Below are 19,107 nucleotides of genomic sequence, written 5' to 3' on the forward strand. Positions count from 1 at the left end.
TAAAGGAATCATAAAAGTTCTTTATATATATACATATATATACACATATATATACATGTATATAAAAAAAAAAAAATATATATATATATATATATATATATATATAAAATATATATATATATATATATCAGGTAAGTTCATAAATATATACATCTTTCTTAGGAATCTAATAATCGGTTCATAATTAACACTACTTTATTCATGTCAGCACATTCATTTGTACTTCCAGCTACTTTTTGTAACAATGTTTTAAATACTTTCCGTTTCCCAGTTTTATATTTTTTTGCGATTTTTGGATTTTCTTTAATAATTCTGTTACATATAATTTCTAGTTCGTTTTCATCACTTATTAATATCCAGTTGTTCTCTTTAATAATCTATATGTAATAAATAGGTATGAAATGATTATAAAATTTAATTCTAACATAAAATGTATATATTACATGTAAATAAGATTAATCTTACCTGACTGGGATTTTTATCCGATTTAACATTTAAATAATGTAATACTTTTATTGCTATTGCCACATTAACTTGTTTAGATTGGTACAAATCAAGCAATTTTGAAATATTTTCTATGTTATTCTTACTAAAAAAAAATTGAATCAATTAATATTTTGGATAAAAATTTGCATTTATCATTCATATTATAAATCCACTAATGATTTGAATGTATGATAAACTTACCAATAATCAAAATTTAAATCATTTGTATTTAAAAATAATTGTAAAGTATTTATGATGAAATTTGCTGTCATGTTTGGATCAAGATTTTTGTTTCTTTTAATTATATCAAAAAATAATTCCAAAAATTTTAATTCATTCTAAAATAAAATATGGAAGTGAATGATATCATCATCATTGTAAATTCATCTTTTCAAATTAATGATATTAAAACTAACACCTATTTGGAAAATTAAACGATCCTTGAGATTATATATTTCTTTCAACTTCCTGCGTTTTTCATGTGGTAATTCAGGTAATTGTTCTCTTAATGTAGCGACATCTACTAAATTATATTTATTTTCAGTATTATCGAGGCATATTCGTAGAGGAAGAAGATCAGTCTCAGGCATGAACCGATAATCCTAGAAATAATAAAATAAAGATTATTGAACTATCTTTTTAAAATATTTAACATCAGAAGTTAATTGATCTTAAGAATAAAATTTAATTTATCGACATATATTATAACACCTGTTTTTCCTCTTTTTCTCGTAATGGAATTGTTTTCTTGTTTACACTATCCCATGCCCTGGTTTCATTAAAAACTAACTGTCCACTTTCTAAAATTGAAATCTGCCGATTTATCTCATATTTTATGGCCGAGGCAACAGCACGTACGTGAGCAATATTTTTTAATTCTGTACGAACACCTAAATTATCATCATTACTTACAGAAACATTTGCATCAATTCTGAATGCTCCTTCTACAATGTTATGTTAAAATTATAAATCTATATACAACATTATATTTATATACAAAAAAAAAAAGAAAATTATATATATTTGTAGACCTTCCATTTTACATGAGCAAGTGCCCAATATTTTAAAAATGTTCACAAGTTCTTTTACAGCAGCTGCTGCTTCCTCTCCATTGTTTAAATCTGGTTCAAAAACCAATTCCATTAATGGTACACCTGCACGATTTAGATCTATGAGATTCCTATCATAACAGACATATATGAACTCTGCAATATATTAATATTATAATTGGAAAATAAAAAAAAAAAACAATAATGAGACACTTTACAATAGATTACATAAATAATAATTAATAACTCTTAAGATGACTTATGCGATTAAAGTAATTTTTTTACCTTCCAATGGATTCATCATGAAAACTTCGCCCACTATCTTGTTCCAATTGTATTTGTTTTATTTTTGACGTTTTTGCATACAGTTCTCCATGTGTCTCTGGATCCTCTACTAAGAAAGATAATTTGCCATTAATAGCCAATGGTTGTTTACATTGTGTAATTTGATATCCAGCCTATATTTGTAAAATATGACATACAATGCATTTATTTACATATATATTTATTATTAAAGAAATAGTTAACATACCGGTAAATCTGCATAAAAGTAATGTTTTCTTTCAAATACTGAAATCTCATTTAATGTACAAGATAACGCTAAGGCAGTGCTAATACCTGCTTCAACACATTTTCGATTAAGCACCTATAACCAATAATTTATTTCGTAAATTTACTTTTATAAATAAAAATGATTCTAAATTTACCGGCATTGTTCCTGGAGTTGCGCAATCGAAATAAGATACAGCAGAATTAACAGGCTTTTGAAACATTGTAGAAGCAGAAGAAAACAATTTCGAATTTGTTGATATTTGTGCATGAATTTCTAAGCCAATAGTAGGTTTCCATTTCTTCCTAAAATATAATAATAATAATTAATAAAAATATCGTAAATTATCACATGAAGGAAATTAATATATTATGATATCGTTATTTTAAGAATAATATTTGAAGAAGAGTAATTGTTTATACTCAGTTTTGTGTTCTTGCGTTGATAAATATATTCGTGGAAATCGAATGATTGTATTTTGATGACATTTCGTTAATATTTGACAAGATTTAAAAGTTATAATCATTTTTAATTTTTTTAAAAAAGACAACGATCCGAAGACCGATCACGACTTATAACTGAAGTTGGCCGAATTTGAAACAACGATTAGTTAATGTCGATTATTGAAATTATCGCCGAAACTTCAAGCGAGTTAAAATAGAAGCAATTCGAACGAGATTACGATGTATCAATATACAATCAGCTTATAAAACGTAAATTCATAAAATATGAAGACATTTATTTAAAAGCACAAAATATACCTACTTGTATATAAAATGTCTTGGAAATCATTGATCGCTGGTTAAAAAAAAAAACAAACTTCTTTCAGTCTCATGGACAAACTATAAAAACATTTATATATTAGTGTATTACTTTCAGTTAAAATTTGTTGTCTGTAATATTTAGAAATTCGTAACTCTTATAAAATATTCTCTGATTCATATATTAAATAATCAGTCTCGTATAAAAATATATGAATAGAGAAACGAAGAAGGAAAGAAAGAGAAGGGGATAAGAATGGGGATAAGAAGGGGACAAGAAATAAAAATGAATAAAAATGAGAGAGCTCGTGGAAAAGAAAACATTCGAAGGAGTTGGCGCTGATGTTATAGTTTGACAATAGTGGGCAGTACAGTAGGATTTAAGACTAGACAGGATGTGGACGAGTTACGTGTGTTCAGAAATTGTTTAGACACGGTTTTAACTTTTTTGAGTTAACTATCGATAAGGTAGTAATTTGTCAATATTCAGATCTTAATAATGCAAATTTATCCATTCGGCTGCTGTCATTTACGATCATAAAACTAATATAGCGACGATGATTAATAATAGACCGACTTTAATATTCAACTGAGATAACATTATTAAAAACCTCGGTAATCAACAGATTTTTTTTAAATGTAACGTAATCTTTAATGCTAGAACGAGCTGTGATATTTAATTATTATGAGGTCCGATAATAGTTAAAATCATTTTTCATTTGTGTATAATGTATAGAAGAACGTAAGGTAACAATAAATTTAATGATACGTGGAAATAATTTATAATAGAGAATGTTCTAATGTTATCCGAATGATCGTCGGTGTTTTATGTCAGATATTTGACGACGTCAAATTTCCTAATAAATAAAAGTTTGACTTTTTGATTAATAATTGATAGGTTCAAGCAGAAAATGACAGAGAGCTTGATAAATGAATGGTTGGCAGATTGTGGAGAAATATCACCTTCTAAACTTCATACTTTTGCTACTACATTATCGCAAGACAATGAAATAGTTAGAGCACTTTATGTATTGCTCGAAGAGCGCAGCAAATATAGCCAGGTATTTTCACCTCATTTTCAGTTAAAAATTAAAGCTTTTTTGTTCTTTATCTTATTCATATTATTTCATTCAATGAAAATTAATCTATAACTATCATATTTACTTTTTTATTTCAGCTTGTAGATACAGTTTGTAATCAACTATTTGATTTCTATCGTTCTCAAGAGATAGAACTCAGAAGATTTACTTTGCAATTTTTACCTACACTAATATTTATTTATCTAAATTCTGCTGCCCATGGTGATATTAAGGTAATAATATTGTATTATTAAGTTTACATTTTTAATTATTATCTTCAATATAGCAAGCATAGAATGATCGGTGCTATTTTTTCTTTTCTTTTTTTTTTCACAAGATCAAAGTACAAAAATAAGATGTAGGAAAGTATTACATAATATAGATTAGATGTAATCTGTATTCCAAAGATGCATAGAACATGACATGTAACTTGCTTAATTGCAGCATTTCTAACTTGTATGAGAATAAATATTCATTATCGCAAAAAAAAAGAAAAAAAAAAAAAAAAAGAAAAAAAAATAGCAAAGAGCTATTATAAATGATAGCAAGTAAAATGTGCTTGTTTAGAAAATGATACACTTCTATTTTAATTACATATATGTATATAATTAATTAGTTGCGTAAAAATTTATCTAACTAAAATTATTATTAGCTTGCAAGTATAGACATATTAAAGATCTTTATGTTGTTCTGTTTCTATTGTCTTTCCTAACTATTTTAAACTTATAAATAATTTGTTGCTATATATTTAATAGAATTGCCGCACAGTTGAAACTCTTCTAATTGGGTTATATAATCTTGAGGTAGTGGATAAATCTGGACAGCAAAAGGCAGTTTCTTTTCGATTACCATCTCTTGCTATGTTATCCATATATCACGAGGTATACAAATTTTCTCTTTTTCTAAAACTATATTATACAGTAAAGTCTGAATAACATTATTATTAATAGAAAATATAAGATGGAATATAGTTATTGCATTGGAAATAAATTTATAGATACATTAATAGTAACTTAAAATGTGAATAGTATATAGTAATATATCAAAATGAATGTACTTATATATAAATTTTATGTTGAGTAGCCAGCAAGCTTGACACCGGCTTCCTTAACCGAAAGTGCAGTGCGCCGTTTCGAAGAATGCAATACAAAACTTGTTAGTTGGGGTCCTTTACGTCAAGTAGAAACTCTGAATGCTCAAAATAGATTAAAAGTGATGACTGCACTACTTTTTATTTATAACCAACAACTGGGTTATATAAATAAGTTTGCTTTGGAGCAATTGTGCAAAGTTGCAACAAAGTAAGCTTGATTAATAAGATTCTAAATCTAAAGTAACTATCAGCTTGAGTATTATTTAATTGGAGCTGTTATGAAGATATAATTATTAATTAATTAATCACTAATTGTACGTTGTCGCAGGCTTGTCACTCAAGGTTTCACAAAACCAGGACATCATCAACGATCTTCGTATGGCAGCGAATCTAGCTTTGTTCCAAGACTTTTGCCTCGCATACCTGTTTCGACTCAATTTCTTCTTGAGTTTCTACATGCAGTATATTTTGCAATGTATATATCCCGTCTATTATGCAATTAAAACTTTTTTTATTATTTAATGTGAAAACACGTTATTAATCATTATATATTAAGCAATTTTTTATCATTAGGTACAATGATTGCTGGTATGTAGCGAATCAAGCTGTGGAGGATATACATAACAGAGCATGTTATGAAATGTACCCTGATGTAATGTTGGTTACAAATGCCATACGAAATTCTGCTAATTCTGGACCATCCGGTAATTATTTGCTTTTGTATAAGAAAATATTGTTTATTTAATATTTTCATTAATGTTATATGTAATTAATTTTAGGTCAATCAAGTGATGGATCTATTGGTATTTGCGTTGCATTGACCTCTGTAACTGCAACTCCAACAATATCGAAATCTATGATTACAAATGCCTCTTTCCGCACGAAAAAATTACCAGGTATGTCTTTAAAAATTATATTTCTTTTTTCGTACTTTGTATGGTAAAATTAATTGTTTAGAAGTCTAGAAATACAATTTTTTTGCTTTGTATTGCTTTGTACTATAAGAAAAAGAAAACCAAGAAACATAACAATACTGTAACATGATGCGTTACACAAACGAATGATTATATAATAATTTCCAAGTAATAATAATATTTTATACAGATATTTATTATTATACTTTAATGTACAATATATTGTCAATTATTTGTGCATCATTGTAGAAAAAAATAGGAGAGAGGAGATATTAATTTTCGTTCCTTTCTGTATTTCTATTTTATTTAAAAAATATTAAATAATTGAAAGTATATTGCACTTTAATTAACAAGTAAGGGAAGTATAAACACAATAGTTGCAAATATATTTATTATTATAAACATTACTATATAACAAATATAAATGTAAATATTATTAAAATTAGAAACGTAAATATTCGTAAATATAGGTATAATATAATGCAGAGGTAGAGGTGCATGATCGTTTCTGAAGAATTCAATGTTAAATATCTTTAATGTAATATAACACTGAATAAGTTAATAATAATAGTAGCACGTAGTGCTACTATGTTAAACAAGTAATTTTTTTTTACACAAAATAAATTTTATCAAATATACAATTATTACGAATCTCTGATCATACGTAATTAAACTTATAAAAATGTTTCTATTATATATAAACAAGTAAATTCAATGAATGTGCATTTGTTACACACATGTGTCATTAGATGATCTGGATGAAAAATTGTTTGCGGATGAGTTACACAGTACTGAAGTTGAGAAGCATCAACAACCAACAACGTCTGGAAATAATAAACGCCGTAATTGGCTTTGGAAGCATGCTTTTTCCAATTCTCTCGATGAGGATGATATTGGGAAAACTCATTCTTCCACCTCTCTGGAAAGTTCCAGACGAGGAAGCACATGCAGCAATCAAAACTCACCAAACAGATCACCTTTTAAAAAGAGCAAAGACCAGCGAAAAGTTGCTGGAGATAGTATTGAAGATGGTATAAAACAAAGACAATGGAAAGAAACTACAGAAATATACGATTCGGTTTATAATGAAAATAAATTAAATCCCAGTACACATTTATATAGTGTATTAGAAGAACAAGCTTTAGGAGAGGCTGTACAAGATTCGTCAGAAAGTTTGTATACAGGAAGCAGTACAACAGGCACTTTTTCTACTACCATTGCATTATCAACAAATATATGGTATTAAATATAAAGTTGCTGCAATCAAGGATCACTTAATCTTGCTGAAGTTGTTCACCAATCACGCGATTACAGTATTTAGTTTAATTCGAGCACTAATCACCTCTAATAACTTATGCAATTGTATATTATAATCATTTAAAAAATATTGTCCACCACCAGTGATGGAATACAAGTACAAAGCACATGCTATGTCAAAAAACTGCATGCAGATATATATATATATATATAATATATAGTTTGATACACCTAAACAATTTGGTATATAGATTAAGACACACAAAATTCAGTTATATATATTCTTCTTCTCAGTTGCTTATTTGCTCACAAATTTGCTTAAATCTCATATTCTTATATTAAATACCTTATACGTATAGTGTTTTAGAATACTATTTTATTAAGTACATTATATAAAAGTTTGGACGACATAAAATCTTGATTAGTTTGAATTTAATTATTTTTTATTTACGCAAATGGTTAAATTTATATTTAATACACCAAAAATTTTTTGCGTTTCTTCTGCAGATGACATACCGATTCAAGTTGTAAAGGAAGATTCCAGTGGAGAAGGCAAAGGTAATTTGGTCTCGATCACAGAAGAGCAAGAATCAATGGAACCAAATCGTGCTGGCTCAATGCGACAAGCAAAGGATCAAAAAGCTTCATCAAAAATGACTAATTTTCCAGTACTTGGAAAAAAACCTAAAGAAAGGGATGGAAAAACAACAAAGAACCTTCATAATGCAATATCCGATAAGGAAAAGAGACTCGGATCACAAAATACATCAAAAGAGAATATCAAAGGAAGTAGTTCAATGTTAAATAGTGAACAATCAGAAGTTGATATAAATATTAATGGCTGTATGAATAGAAAGAAGAATAATAGTGTGGAAAATAATTCATTTGGAACTGAAAGTGTTACTTTAATGGATGGAGAACGACTTGGATTAAGTGGAGATACTGGAGACAACAACGTTAATATAGAAGCTTCTATCAACTTAAGGGCGCATAACGAATCAGAATCACTGACTTCTTCAATTCAGGTTAGCTCTGTTTAAACAAGTTAAAAACAATTTAGAACAAAAACAGTCAACAGAGAGAGTAGTGGGCTAAATTGGACATTTTCAACTGTCCTTATATATTGAAATACCACTTTATTAATTTGTGTGTGCTACTATAAACAATTTCTTTATTAGTATTAATACAACAATTAATTAAATATCTGTGAGAATATAAGTGAAAGATTTCAATAAATACAGTACTACAAATTGTAAAATGCACAAGTTCAAATGGATTTCTTGTTAGAAAGAAACAGCCCACTACTAATTGATCTCTACAATTAGTTTAAAAATGGCGAAGGGAACAATGAATTAATGGTTTTCTTTTTTCTTTTTTTTTTTTTTTTTTTTTATTATTATTATTATTATTATTATTATTATTATTATTATTATTATTATTAATAAAACTGATAAACTCTGTCATTGTAACATACATATAATTTGTTTTCTATATACATGTTCTATTTGCTTCATGCTTTTTAATGTTTTAATGTCTCATTTATTTACTTAATTTATATGATATATATTGATTTTTCAATAGAACACTTAAAATTAAATATTATTTATAGAATAAGTTACTTTAATGTGCAGTAATGTTAATTGAAAGCAGAATTTATATTTTAATAAAAAAAATCTGTACTTTTGTGTTGTTTTTTGATAATTAGCAATAGTAAAAAAATAAATATTCATGTAAGCAATATATAATGATTTATATACAAGTTGTAATTAGAATATTATTGAAAATTAATCGCTCAGAATATTATTGCATTTTATATTAATTATTATTGATTAAGTTACAAACGTTTTTCATTGAATATATTAGATAAATTGTTATAATAGGCAAGTTTTAAGATTTCATCTTTCTAAGGGAAACCAATCTTATTTAAATTATATTTAGTTTAAAATGGATTGTAGTACTTATTAATATGATCATATAATTTAAATTTATTATTTTTTGCTTTCTCATTTTTTCTAATAATGCCATTTTTATACATATGTATTAAATGTTATGTATCTACTCTTAATAGAAAATTGTCTTGATAAAGTCAAAGTATCAAACGTGCTTTTCAATATCAAATGTTAACATTGTAATATTCAAAGCAGATTAATATATCATAAGTTATTAATAATTTATTTCTAATTCATTGCTTCTTATTATTTGTTCTTAATTACTTTAAACTTATAGTATTCATTGATTCGAGACAATATGATGTAAAGTTTAATACTGATTAAATAATTGAACAAATGAATAATAAATGTAACAAAATTCGAGTTTTTCATACATACACAGCATTACTGTAGTAGAGTTCTGTATAATCTTAACTTTTTAGACTATGGTGGTATTTTGGCTTTGTAATGTCATTGCTACTGTATTTGTAAAAATGAATAATTTTTTATTTCATTATTTATAGTAGTTTTTTTTTCATCAAAAAAAAAAAAAAAAAAAAAAAAAAAAAAAAAAAAAAAAAAAAAAAAGGAAAAAAAGAAAAGAGAACAAAAGAAATAAATGCTTTAACTCTTTAAGTGTTGTATACATGTACAAAGGAAATGTTTTCATTAAATCCCTATAACAGATATAACACTTAAAGGGTTTTAGTTTGGGCTTAGAACTTTCGCCCCTATAAGACTGTATGCTGCATTATGTTATTAATAATAATGAAAATGTATTATCATATGGAAATATATTGTTGTTAACGAGTTTTAGTATATTCACTATGAAATAATTTGACTCATAACTAGAAAAAACACTTGGATATGAGGTTTTACAGTTATCGACAAATATTTTTAAAATTCGGAAGAGATAGGTAGTAAAATATAAGTTAAAGAAATCAATTATCTGCTTGACTTGACAAGAAGTCGGCAATATTACATAGAAGTCATATTCTACCATATGACATCGTCCTATCTATTGATTGAAGGATATTATATGATCGGATAAAAATTAAGACAAGAAAAAGGAAAAATGAAAAAAAAAAAAAAAGAAAAAAGAAAAGAATTCCACTTATTATGGATAGCTAATTTTCTGCTGTGAAGATACTTCGAAAAAAAAAAAAAACACAATGCTAAAATCATAAAACAAGATAATATATTCTATTGTCATCGTTAACAAAAATTAGAATTAAATTAAATATTTCGTAGTATTTTTTACATAAATGATCTTTCTACTTAATTTATATAATATATTCTTTTTTTTGCATTTGGAACATGTACAAAATATCCTACATGAAATGAATATACAAAAATGTATGGATATGTACACATGGACACAAATTTAGATAAATATATGTAAATATTATTGAAAAAATTGGCAAGTCACTATTTTTTCATTTACTTTTACATATATTTGAGAATCTACATAATTTTATATTACTAAGAGAAACAAGACAAAAACTATTTCATCTTGTACATGTTAAGAGAACAGTCAAAGAGTTTTACCTTACGTATTAACTTTAATATACACTAGCAATAAATACTTTAATAATTCATTGTAATGCTTAGGAATTTGGAAATTATAAGATATTCAAGGAAAATCATCAATTATAAATTTCAAAAGATGTATATTTCTGTACTTTGTAAAAATATCTATCTCAAAGTCTAATTAATATTAATTTAAGACATCAAAGACATCAAATTTACATTATATTACATATATTATTATATTTTCGGATAAACACAAAATAATATTTGAGTTTTCCATATCACTGCCATTTGAAATAGTTTAGAAACATTGATCATTCAATCTCGGTTATATTTTCTTATTTTGATGTTATATGATATTTAATGTTTGCACTAAGTCTTTACGTAATAATGTTACCTACGACGAAATAAACTAATATTTTAAGAATTGAGCAGAACTTAAATCTCGTAAAGTTGTTGATGATAATTTATTATTGCAATACAAATTGTGGAAAAAGAATTAAGGAAAAAAAGTAGAAGCTGTATGTAAAAAAACATCCTAAAATTATAATTATACATATAAGATGTTTGTCAAACTTGTACAAACAATCCTTTATGGGAAGAACTAATTCATTTTATAATATATATTCTACAAAAATATTACCAAAACAATTCATATTTCATGAAAGTCTTTAATAATACATACATATAATAAACTTTCTTGTACTTAAATACATTAAATACATTATATAAAAAAATGTATTTGCACGTGACAAATAATTTGTACATAATTAATAGTCATGTTGAAAAATCTAGCACTGAATACAGCAATATATATGCACTTATTAAATATATTATATATATATATATATATATATATATATATATATATATATATAAAGTGTAGTTAATAACTCTTATTGGCATACAAGTACAAACAGAGTTATTGGAGAAAATGATGATTCATATATAAATTCTCATTCATGTTATTATTATAAAATTTTCTTTGTTAACAATAATAATATAAGTGTAAATGTTAATATGTATACACAATTGTATATAATATACATGATAACTCACAAGTTAAATATATAATAGTATTTAAATTCTATATAAATGATTTATTCAGAAATATTGTAACGTTTCGCTTAAACTATTTTCTTTTTTTTTTAATGTTATCGCAATATAAAATTTATAGTGAGTATAAAAATCGTGGCAGGAGGAAAGAGAAAAGAAAAAAAGCCGAAGAAATCAACCCTCTCATACGTTTTTTCATCAGATTATTAGAGACAATTATTCTCTGTTTTTAGACTTATTATTATTTCTTATATACATGCTCTTTGCTTTGCTTAGTTTAAATTATTCATGATTTCTATTATTATCTTATTTTCAGTTTTCATCAATTTTAATAATTTTATAAAATTATATGTAACTTTTGTAGAAATTTATTTATTCTCTTCTTTATTTTATCCTATTATTAAATTAAAGTAATATATTTTAGCGAGCCGTTACAATATATAAACATACAAAGATATACAATCATTACCTACTTACATATTAACTAATTCCCTTCTTTAAGAATATTATATATATATATATATATATATATATATATATATATATATATATATATATATATATATTAGAATTTATGTAACTTCGTTCTTTACTGTAATGTAATTTATTTATGAAGATGTTACACTGTTATTTTGTTATTTAATCACTCTATTGAAACGAAAAATAAAAATTAATAACATAAATTTATATTTTTTTAAAACTCTATTTTCAAATGTTTTAAAAAACTATTCTACGGTATTATGTGACTCTTCCCAAGCTTTGTTGAAACATTTTTGTAAATTGATTTCCTATTATAATACAATAATACACTTTTTTAAAATAATACACATTGCAAATAAATAGATTAATTGATTATATTTTCTTGAAATTTATTCGAATTAAGGAAAAAGATGATTATTTATACTTACATTTCGAATTTCATTATTATAAAGGTCTTGACAATTCTTGATAAAAGCAGATGTTTCTCCTTCTATTTTTTTAACGAGATCTTTGATTTTATTTTTATCCATACATGAATCATTATATAATAATTTATTTTCTTCCAATTTAACTAGTGCCAACTTTTTATTACTATAAAAAATGTTTATGATTATTAAACATATTTCATATAAACATATTGCACTTAATATTAAGTACCTTAATAATTGTGTATGTAATTCACGAACTGCAGTTAATCTTTCTTTGGTTTGTGCATGAATCTCATCGATAGTAGACCCTTGATGATCTTCTTGCATTTTGTGTTTTTTAATTAATTCAGTAATATCGTTTTTCATCGTATCAACTTGCTTCTTGATATTTTCTCCTTGAATATTTGTTTTCCTATAAATCATGCAATATAATAATTAAATTCGTACATCTGTTAATGCAAAACTAAATAAATATATTCCATAAAACTTCAAGATACAAAACATACTTTAAATGTCCATATATATCTCTTATTTCTGAGAATTTCTCATATTGTTTCTGTACAAAAGATAATATGTTCTCATATTTTTTAACTAACTCGTTTTTAGCTAAAAATGTTTCTTGCATTTTTTCTCGCTCTTCAATTTTTGCTTTATTCTGTTCTTCCAAATTATACAAACGAGTTTTGTATTCTTCCGGAGATTTCACTACCTCCAATTTCAGTTCTGCTATTGTTTTATCAAGCTAAAAATTGCATAAACACATTTGCTTTTTACTAAAATATAATAACAACTTGTAAAACCAATTAATCTTGAAAAAATTGATAAGTAATAAAAGTTCAATGATACAAACGGTTATATATATATATATATATATGTATATGTACCCTTTGAGCTTCAAGTTTGTGAGTATTATAATCTTCCACTACTTTTTGTCTCTTCTCTTCTATAACAATCATCTCTTCCTGTAGTTCAAGTTTCCTTGTTTCATTGTCTTCAATAAGTGACTGCATTTGCTGTATTTCCATTTCATACTAAAACATTTGTTTTAATATTACAAGTATATTTAAAAGTCTCATCTTATAATTTTTATGATTATATATTTATAATTATATAAATTTAAAGATAATAATACCTTTTCTTTTAAAGATAATTGCTTGGCAATATTCATTGCTTTCTCATTTTTTATCGTTAGTATACTTTTTTTCCTTTCTTGTAATTCTTCCAATTTTTTAGCTTTGCTATGAATTTCTTTTATGATATCTTCCATATCCGATTCTTTATTAGTTGCATAAAGTATAAAATTAGCTAAATATCTTGCAAATTTACGTATTCTTTTGGAGCCTATTAAACAAATTACTTTCAAATTAATAACAGAAAATAATTGAAAGATTTCGTTTCAATAATAATTATATTTATACTACTTACCACAATTAGTAATATCACTTATACAAAAATCTTTTATAAATATTCGGTCACATATTTGTCTCATTATTACATGTAGATTAATAATGCTTACAATGTCAGTATCTTCTATACACGACATAACTACTTGCTGTTCGAAAGTGGGCTATAAAAATAATGATATGAAAAATAAAATGTGTTATAATACTTTATTTTAATTTTCATTTGATATAATACTTGAACGATGAATTTACCTTGTTAATTGAATTAATATCGATCTTAAACCATGTTAAAAATGTTACAATTAAATTTATAACAAAATCTTCTGTTGGATTTCTGAGATCGTGTATGGTCGATGGAAGATTGGTGTCGAGCAGTAGACTTTGAAGTTTTTCCACGTCAGAATCCATAATGTTTTAAATTGATGGTTTATAAATAATAAATATATCACTATAAAACATACGTTACGCACACAACATAAATATGTGTAAAAAATCTGTGCAATTCAAATTTAAACATTCAATGATACTAACGACTTCAGACTGCTTCGTAAACTTTATCGAATTCAAATTGTGTTCCTAAGTATGATTTCCACGAACCACGTTTCTATTTACCTAAAATTTCATTCGCAAAAAGGTGTTGGTGGATTTTATTCAATAAGAATTATACGAGAAAAATCTAACCAATAGAATAACTTTACAGAAATACAGTAACCAATCGTAATTCATTTTACAAAATATTTGACATACGTGCGTATCAGTAACGTATAATACGTAATAGAAATTGTTCGTATTAATTTTAAGTTTTATACAATTTTTCAAGGAAAAATTTGAATTTTTACTATTAGTATTAATGTTTAAAATAATTCATTTTGACAAATAACTTATATATATATATATATATATATATATATATCATGATCATTAACCAAGCTTTGATAACCCCTTAAATATGTACAGTACTGTAATATTAGATCAGAGCAAGAACTTCTAGACCTCAAAGGTACGAAGCATCTGATCTAAAAAGAGAATCCAATAAATTTGTTCTTTATGTTTACATATGGAACTAGAATTACCATCAGAATTGATGCCATTGTACGATTATATTAGACATTGTCAAAACTGGTGAAAATATTTTCGTATCGCGATTAAATCAACCGACGTATTTGTCATTTCAACCCTCAAGTCCAGAGTATAAATTCAAAGAAAATGGCTGGGATTTGCCGATTAAGTACTTCGCATACTTTAAAAAATGGTATGAATTTGTTAAGATTGCAAAAAATAACATGTCGTGCGATAACTACATCACCAAAAAAGGATGATAGTACTAATGTAATTGAGTTACCTGAAAAAAAGAAACGTTGGGTTAAGTATGGTTTCGATGATACAAGTGAAATAGATGATCGACGTAAAATGCACGAATTATTTTTTGTGGGCATCACGATTGGTATGATATTGACTGGATATGTACTGATGTATAAACCTGATACACTATCATTTGGTACTTGGGCACAACGTGAAGCATATTTACAACTTCGATACAGAGAAGAACATGGTCTTCCACCCATCGATATGAATTTAATAGATCCTGCTAAAGTTGTTCTTCCTACTGATGAAGAATTAGGTAATACAGAAATAATTATTTAAAAATATATAGTGCTATTCTGTGTAATATGTACTAATGTAGTTATGTCAGACAATGAATATCAACGAACTGCAGTTTTTGTTCTATTCAATGGTGTTTGTAACAGGCTATGCAAATAAAATATAATAAAAATGATTTTCATAAATTAACAAAAATTAGAAGATGCCTTTGGTGTAGATAAAAATATAAATTATTGTTTTAGATTGGTTATCTGATATATTTATTGGTCAAACTTGGTGATTAATTTTTATATAATTTCAGCAAATAAATAGAAAATACTTTAATATGTTGGATAAAAGTAATTATATTTCCATCGTCAACTAATAAAAGTAACAATAATTTCTAGTATGTAAAAATATTGATATTACATGCTTTATCAGTTTATGAAAATTGTATTTATTTCTGAAGCAACAAGCAAGTGTTTAGATTTTATATATATATATATATATATATATATATATATATATATATATATGAGAGAGAGAGAAAATATATTTTTATAAATAAAAATGTATAACTATCCTCCGCGTGAAATGCTTTTATGCGATTCATTTCTTTAATTTATTTAAACACATTCCTTAAAAATTTCGTTAAGTTAATGTTTATGTACAATATTACATATCTCATATATACCATGTTGTGACATTTGAGATACATAATAATCCTTATCAAAGATACAATCTTTGTCACATTAATAATCTATATTCGCATACAAATAGGTAATGCAATGATTCAAAATTGCTTATATGTTCTATTTTATTTTACCTACATATAGAATATTTTATCAAAGGGCAGAAAAAGATTGTATTTGAAGCATCAGAAATAACTGTTACTGTGTCGTCAACGATGTAGGTGAAGATGGAGTAGTAGTTGGTAATTGATTTTGATGAAGAACAGAAGAATAGAAAGAAGGATTTTGTGGGAGAGTTGCATTAACGGTAATTGGTGGCATTCCAGGTAATGAAATAGGTGTTGTCACAAGTTGGGATTGAGGCACATTAAAAGGTAGTGAAGAAGAAGTAGTTTGAACACCCGGTAAATTATAACTTTGCATTGTAATCACATGTGGCGTAGTTGTTAATCCTACTGGAATATTTCCTTCCATAGAAAATGATGAAATAGGTGGAGTGGTTGGCATACCAGGAATGTTTGGACTATCTTTATAATTGGTAATTTCAGCACCTGAATAATTATAGGTAGAAATTATTTTCAAGCCTAGTAATCATTAGAAATAATATTTACTTACTAGGTGAAGTAGTAACAATAGGTTGATTAGAAGAAGGATGAATCGTTGAATTAATTGTAGTAGCTCCAGCATCGACAGGATTTATTTGCGATAAATTGGGATACGATGTTACCTGCGACGTAATAATAGTTTCATTTTTGCTAGTATTGTCAATAGTAGTTGGAATATAATTTGATGGAATTGAAAATCCAGGTGGTATGTTTGTAACTGTAGCAGTCGCACTTGTTTGCACTTGACTGGGAACAGTAGTTTTTATATTAGACTGAAAAAGAAAACAAAATATTATATTTAAAATTATTTAAAAAATGAAAATCTTTAGTAAAATTAATAGAGGACATTTTGTAAATCAATATTCGATACCATGTACGATGAAGTACGTGGTTTGTTCTCTGGAATATTTCTGATAGGTATTCTATGCAAATATCCATATCCAATTCCACATCCTAAACTGCAATAATAAAATATCGATTTGAATCTTTTTAATTATTATGGAAATTTCTCATTTTTTTTCTTTTTTTTTTTTTTTATCTTCATGACATGATAAATTTCTTTTTCAAAGTACCTTCCTTCACCTCCCCATGTATTATTTGGTGTAATAGTAACTTCTCTACAAGAGTCATCCATTGTATTGTACACATATAGCTTCAATGGCCGAGATTCGTGAGCTTCTATCAGAGTAAATAAATCTTCACTCTCGTGTAAAACAGAATCAGCTCCAATGATATAATCTGTAAAGGGATGTAAACCAGCTAGCTCTGCAGGAGAAGAAGGATGTACTTCCTGAAAACAAGAGAGATATAAATATATAAAAACTATTTTATGTCATTAAGTTAATTTTATACTTACAAGTACATGCCAAACGTTTTCATTGGCACCTTCAAATGAGCAAAACCGTACGCTAACACCAAGGAATCCTTGTCCACCCCATGTCATATTAGGTACAATAACGGTTTGACGTACAGATTGTGTTTTACTGCTATATACGGTGATGGTAACTTCTTTATCTACATTAGCTTTAAGAAGATCCTTTAAAATATGACTATCCTGATCCTAATGGAAAAGTAACGTAATATTAAAGAAAAATGATGAAAAGAAATGAGAAAAATCTATTGGATGGATTCTTATAAGAATTTTTCATAATCATTCTAAGGTTGAAAAATAAACATACCAAGCGAGTATTTCCAATGGATACAATAAAATCAAAAAATGCTTCCAAACCAGCTTTTTGTCCAGGAGAATCATCTTGAACCTAATGATATCACACATTTTAATAGATAGTTAAATATTTGTATATATTCACACGTTATTTACTTTATGTCAACTTAATTCGTTAGAATCTTATTTCATTTAATGTAATAAGAAAGGCATTTTAATTTGGAGATTTAATCGAATAACGCGTGAAAAGCTAAACATTTATTTTCAGATATTATCTTACTCTTAATACGTGATAACCTTCCGTACCGCCTCCAGGTATTTCCACGCTATGAGAAGATCCCATTTCTTATGAAAGATTTGCCCAAGTCACTTCGTTTCGAGCGAGAAAAAACATGAAAAGAGTTATTACTTGGTATGTTTTTTTGGAATAATATTAAAATAATAAAAATACGTGGCACAAAATCGTAAGAAACTTTATGCTGACGTTAACAGCTTATAAACTTCAAAGTAAACGAGACATCTATCGAGATCACTTTTAATCATTTTATGAAAATTTACCTCTTCCTAATTTTTATCCTATTGATAGAACAAAGAATTCTTTTGCGTTCTTCATGGACATTATTGCTATCTTCTCGTTAGTTTTCTTATTCTATCATGTGGTCATATCATTATTATAACTATAATCATAATTGGTCACAATTTGGACAGATTTATGCTGTAAAGTCTTCTGTTTCAATGGATATTAAAGTGTAATGTTTCCTAACCTGTTTTATATCTACTATGGTCTATATTTGAAATTTTTTATTTAGTAAAAGCCAAATTTGAATTGAATTTCAGGATATAATAATAAAGATTTCGTTTTATTGCAATAGAAATAATTGAAAAGTAAGCAATACGATTAAATTAAGAATTCTTGAATAAATTTCAATGCGAGAAACAAAATTTTCAGATAATTTTAACGCTAGGAACTTTCTCCGTTACCGACGATTTATCGGGATCATCGATTTATATGATTAATTATTAATCATAAAATATCTAGCATTATCAGAT

The 19,107-nt window shown here is 26.1% G+C and overlaps 5 protein-coding genes across 12 annotated transcripts; 2 read left to right on the forward strand and 3 right to left on the reverse strand.

Annotated features, from left to right (window-relative positions):
* Positions 1 to 134: 134 nt before the first annotated feature.
* GatB (glutamyl-tRNA(Gln) amidotransferase subunit B, mitochondrial) lies at positions 135 to 5,105 on the reverse strand. 4 transcript variants are annotated; one of them, XM_085661564.1, is made up of 11 exons: positions 4,983 to 5,105; positions 2,851 to 2,927; positions 2,243 to 2,390; positions 2,068 to 2,181; positions 1,821 to 1,993; positions 1,518 to 1,666; positions 1,198 to 1,430; positions 903 to 1,088; positions 688 to 824; positions 466 to 589; positions 135 to 377 (listed from the first exon to the last, which is right to left on the reverse strand). In XM_085661564.1, exons 3-11 carry the CDS (start codon positions 2,306 to 2,308, stop codon positions 159 to 161), a joined length of 1,401 nt encoding a protein of 466 aa, XP_085517690.1. In that variant the 5' UTR covers positions 2,309 to 2,390; positions 2,851 to 2,927; positions 4,983 to 5,105; the 3' UTR covers positions 135 to 158. The 4 variants fall into 4 exon arrangements, with proteins under 4 accessions (XP_085517690.1, XP_085517691.1, XP_035741007.1 ...); XM_085661565.1 differs by having other exon boundaries at positions 2,851 to 2,883; positions 4,983 to 5,102; XM_035885114.2 differs by lacking the exon at positions 4,983 to 5,105 and having other exon boundaries at positions 2,851 to 3,030.
* On the forward strand, positions 3,161 to 9,595 carry Hyccin (PI4KA lipid kinase complex subunit hyccin). Of its 4 annotated transcripts, XM_085661566.1 has the most exons (10): positions 3,161 to 3,314; positions 3,745 to 3,907; positions 4,024 to 4,158; positions 4,681 to 4,806; positions 5,009 to 5,226; positions 5,347 to 5,493; positions 5,592 to 5,722; positions 5,798 to 5,914; positions 6,682 to 7,171; positions 7,697 to 7,835. In XM_085661566.1, coding segments are annotated over exons 2-10 (1,515 nt in total). In that variant the 5' UTR covers positions 3,161 to 3,314; positions 3,745 to 3,757; the 3' UTR covers positions 7,698 to 7,835. The 4 variants fall into 4 exon arrangements, with proteins under 4 accessions (XP_085517692.1, XP_035741009.1, XP_035741008.1 ...); XM_035885116.2 differs by lacking the exon at positions 6,682 to 7,171 and having other exon boundaries at positions 3,164 to 3,314; positions 7,697 to 9,593; XM_035885115.2 differs by lacking the exons at positions 3,161 to 3,314; positions 6,682 to 7,171 and adding an exon at positions 3,321 to 3,461 and having other exon boundaries at positions 7,697 to 9,595.
* Positions 9,596 to 12,250: 2,655 nt separating this feature from the next.
* Positions 12,251 to 14,590, reverse strand: LOC118449999 (uncharacterized). Of its 2 annotated transcripts, none has more exons than XM_035885307.2 (8): positions 14,267 to 14,590; positions 14,037 to 14,178; positions 13,744 to 13,952; positions 13,496 to 13,642; positions 13,118 to 13,353; positions 12,841 to 13,023; positions 12,612 to 12,774; positions 12,251 to 12,491 (listed from the first exon to the last, which is right to left on the reverse strand). In XM_035885307.2, the coding sequence occupies exons 1-8, from the start codon at positions 14,420 to 14,422 to the stop codon at positions 12,429 to 12,431; spliced, it is 1,299 nt and encodes a 432-aa protein (XP_035741200.1). In that variant the 5' UTR covers positions 14,423 to 14,590; the 3' UTR covers positions 12,251 to 12,428. The 2 variants fall into 2 exon arrangements, with proteins under 2 accessions (XP_035741200.1, XP_085517713.1); XM_085661587.1 differs by having other exon boundaries at positions 12,251 to 12,512.
* Positions 14,591 to 15,089: 499 nt separating this feature from the next.
* Positions 15,090 to 18,775, reverse strand: Grasp65 (Golgi reassembly-stacking protein 2). Its single transcript, XM_035885311.2, has 8 exons — positions 18,616 to 18,775; positions 18,338 to 18,426; positions 18,071 to 18,151; positions 17,749 to 17,952; positions 17,465 to 17,682; positions 17,263 to 17,350; positions 16,903 to 17,164; positions 15,090 to 16,838 (listed from the first exon to the last, which is right to left on the reverse strand). The coding sequence occupies exons 2-8, from the start codon at positions 18,398 to 18,400 to the stop codon at positions 16,486 to 16,488; spliced, it is 1,269 nt and encodes a 422-aa protein (XP_035741204.2). The 5' UTR covers positions 18,401 to 18,426; positions 18,616 to 18,775; the 3' UTR covers positions 15,090 to 16,485.
* Positions 15,221 to 15,658, forward strand: NP15.6 (NADH dehydrogenase [ubiquinone] 1 beta subcomplex subunit NP15.6). The gene has a single exon (XM_035885319.2). The coding sequence runs from the start codon at positions 15,221 to 15,223 to the stop codon at positions 15,656 to 15,658; it is 438 nt and encodes a 145-aa protein (XP_035741212.1).
* Positions 18,776 to 19,107: the final 332 nt, after the last annotated feature.

Source organism: Vespa mandarinia, chromosome 15 (assembly GCF_050613455.1).
Source record: "Vespa mandarinia isolate Hongniang chromosome 15, ASM5061345v1, whole genome shotgun sequence".
NCBI classification, from domain to species: Eukaryota; Metazoa; Arthropoda; class Insecta; order Hymenoptera; family Vespidae; genus Vespa; species Vespa mandarinia.

What these genes read in the sequence shown, in the direction of transcription:
- GatB (XM_035885112.2), bottom strand. Translation starts at nt 2,611, where the DNA reads ATGATTATAACTTTTAAATCTTGTCAAATATTAACGAAATGTCATCAA. An exon ending in CAACTCCAGGAACAATGCCG is followed by an intron (nt 2,182 to 2,242) that starts GTAAATTTAGAA and finishes TATTGGTTATAG; the next exon opens with GTGCTTAATCGAAAATGTGT. An exon ending in GATTTAAATTTTGATTATTG is followed by an intron (nt 590 to 687) that starts GTAAGTTTATCA and finishes ATTTTTTTTTAG; the next exon opens with TAAGAATAACATAGAAAATA.
- Hyccin (XM_035885116.2), top strand. Translation starts at nt 3,758, where the DNA reads ATGACAGAGAGCTTGATAAATGAATGGTTGGCAGATTGTGGAGAAATA. An exon ending in TGTTATCCATATATCACGAG is followed by an intron (nt 4,807 to 5,008) that starts GTATACAAATTT and finishes TATGTTGAGTAG; the next exon opens with CCAGCAAGCTTGACACCGGC. An exon ending in TTGTGCAAAGTTGCAACAAA is followed by an intron (nt 5,227 to 5,346) that starts GTAAGCTTGATT and finishes ACGTTGTCGCAG; the next exon opens with GCTTGTCACTCAAGGTTTCA.
- LOC118449999 (XM_035885307.2), bottom strand. Translation starts at nt 14,422, where the DNA reads ATGGATTCTGACGTGGAAAAACTTCAAAGTCTACTGCTCGACACCAAT. An exon ending in AAGTGATATTACTAATTGTG is followed by an intron (nt 13,953 to 14,036) that starts GTAAGTAGTATA and finishes TTTGTTTAATAG; the next exon opens with GCTCCAAAAGAATACGTAAA. An exon ending in ACAAACTTGAAGCTCAAAGG is followed by an intron (nt 13,354 to 13,495) that starts GTACATATACAT and finishes TGCAATTTTTAG; the next exon opens with CTTGATAAAACAATAGCAGA.
- NP15.6 (XM_035885319.2), top strand. Translation starts at nt 15,221, where the DNA reads ATGGCTGGGATTTGCCGATTAAGTACTTCGCATACTTTAAAAAATGGT.
- Grasp65 (XM_035885311.2), bottom strand. Translation starts at nt 18,400, where the DNA reads ATGGGATCTTCTCATAGCGTGGAAATACCTGGAGGCGGTACGGAAGGT. An exon ending in AAGGTTATCACGTATTAAGA is followed by an intron (nt 18,152 to 18,337) that starts GTAAGATAATAT and finishes TGATATCATTAG; the next exon opens with GTTCAAGATGATTCTCCTGG. An exon ending in CACGTACTTCATCGTACATG is followed by an intron (nt 17,165 to 17,262) that starts GTATCGAATATT and finishes TTTCTTTTTCAG; the next exon opens with TCTAATATAAAAACTACTGT.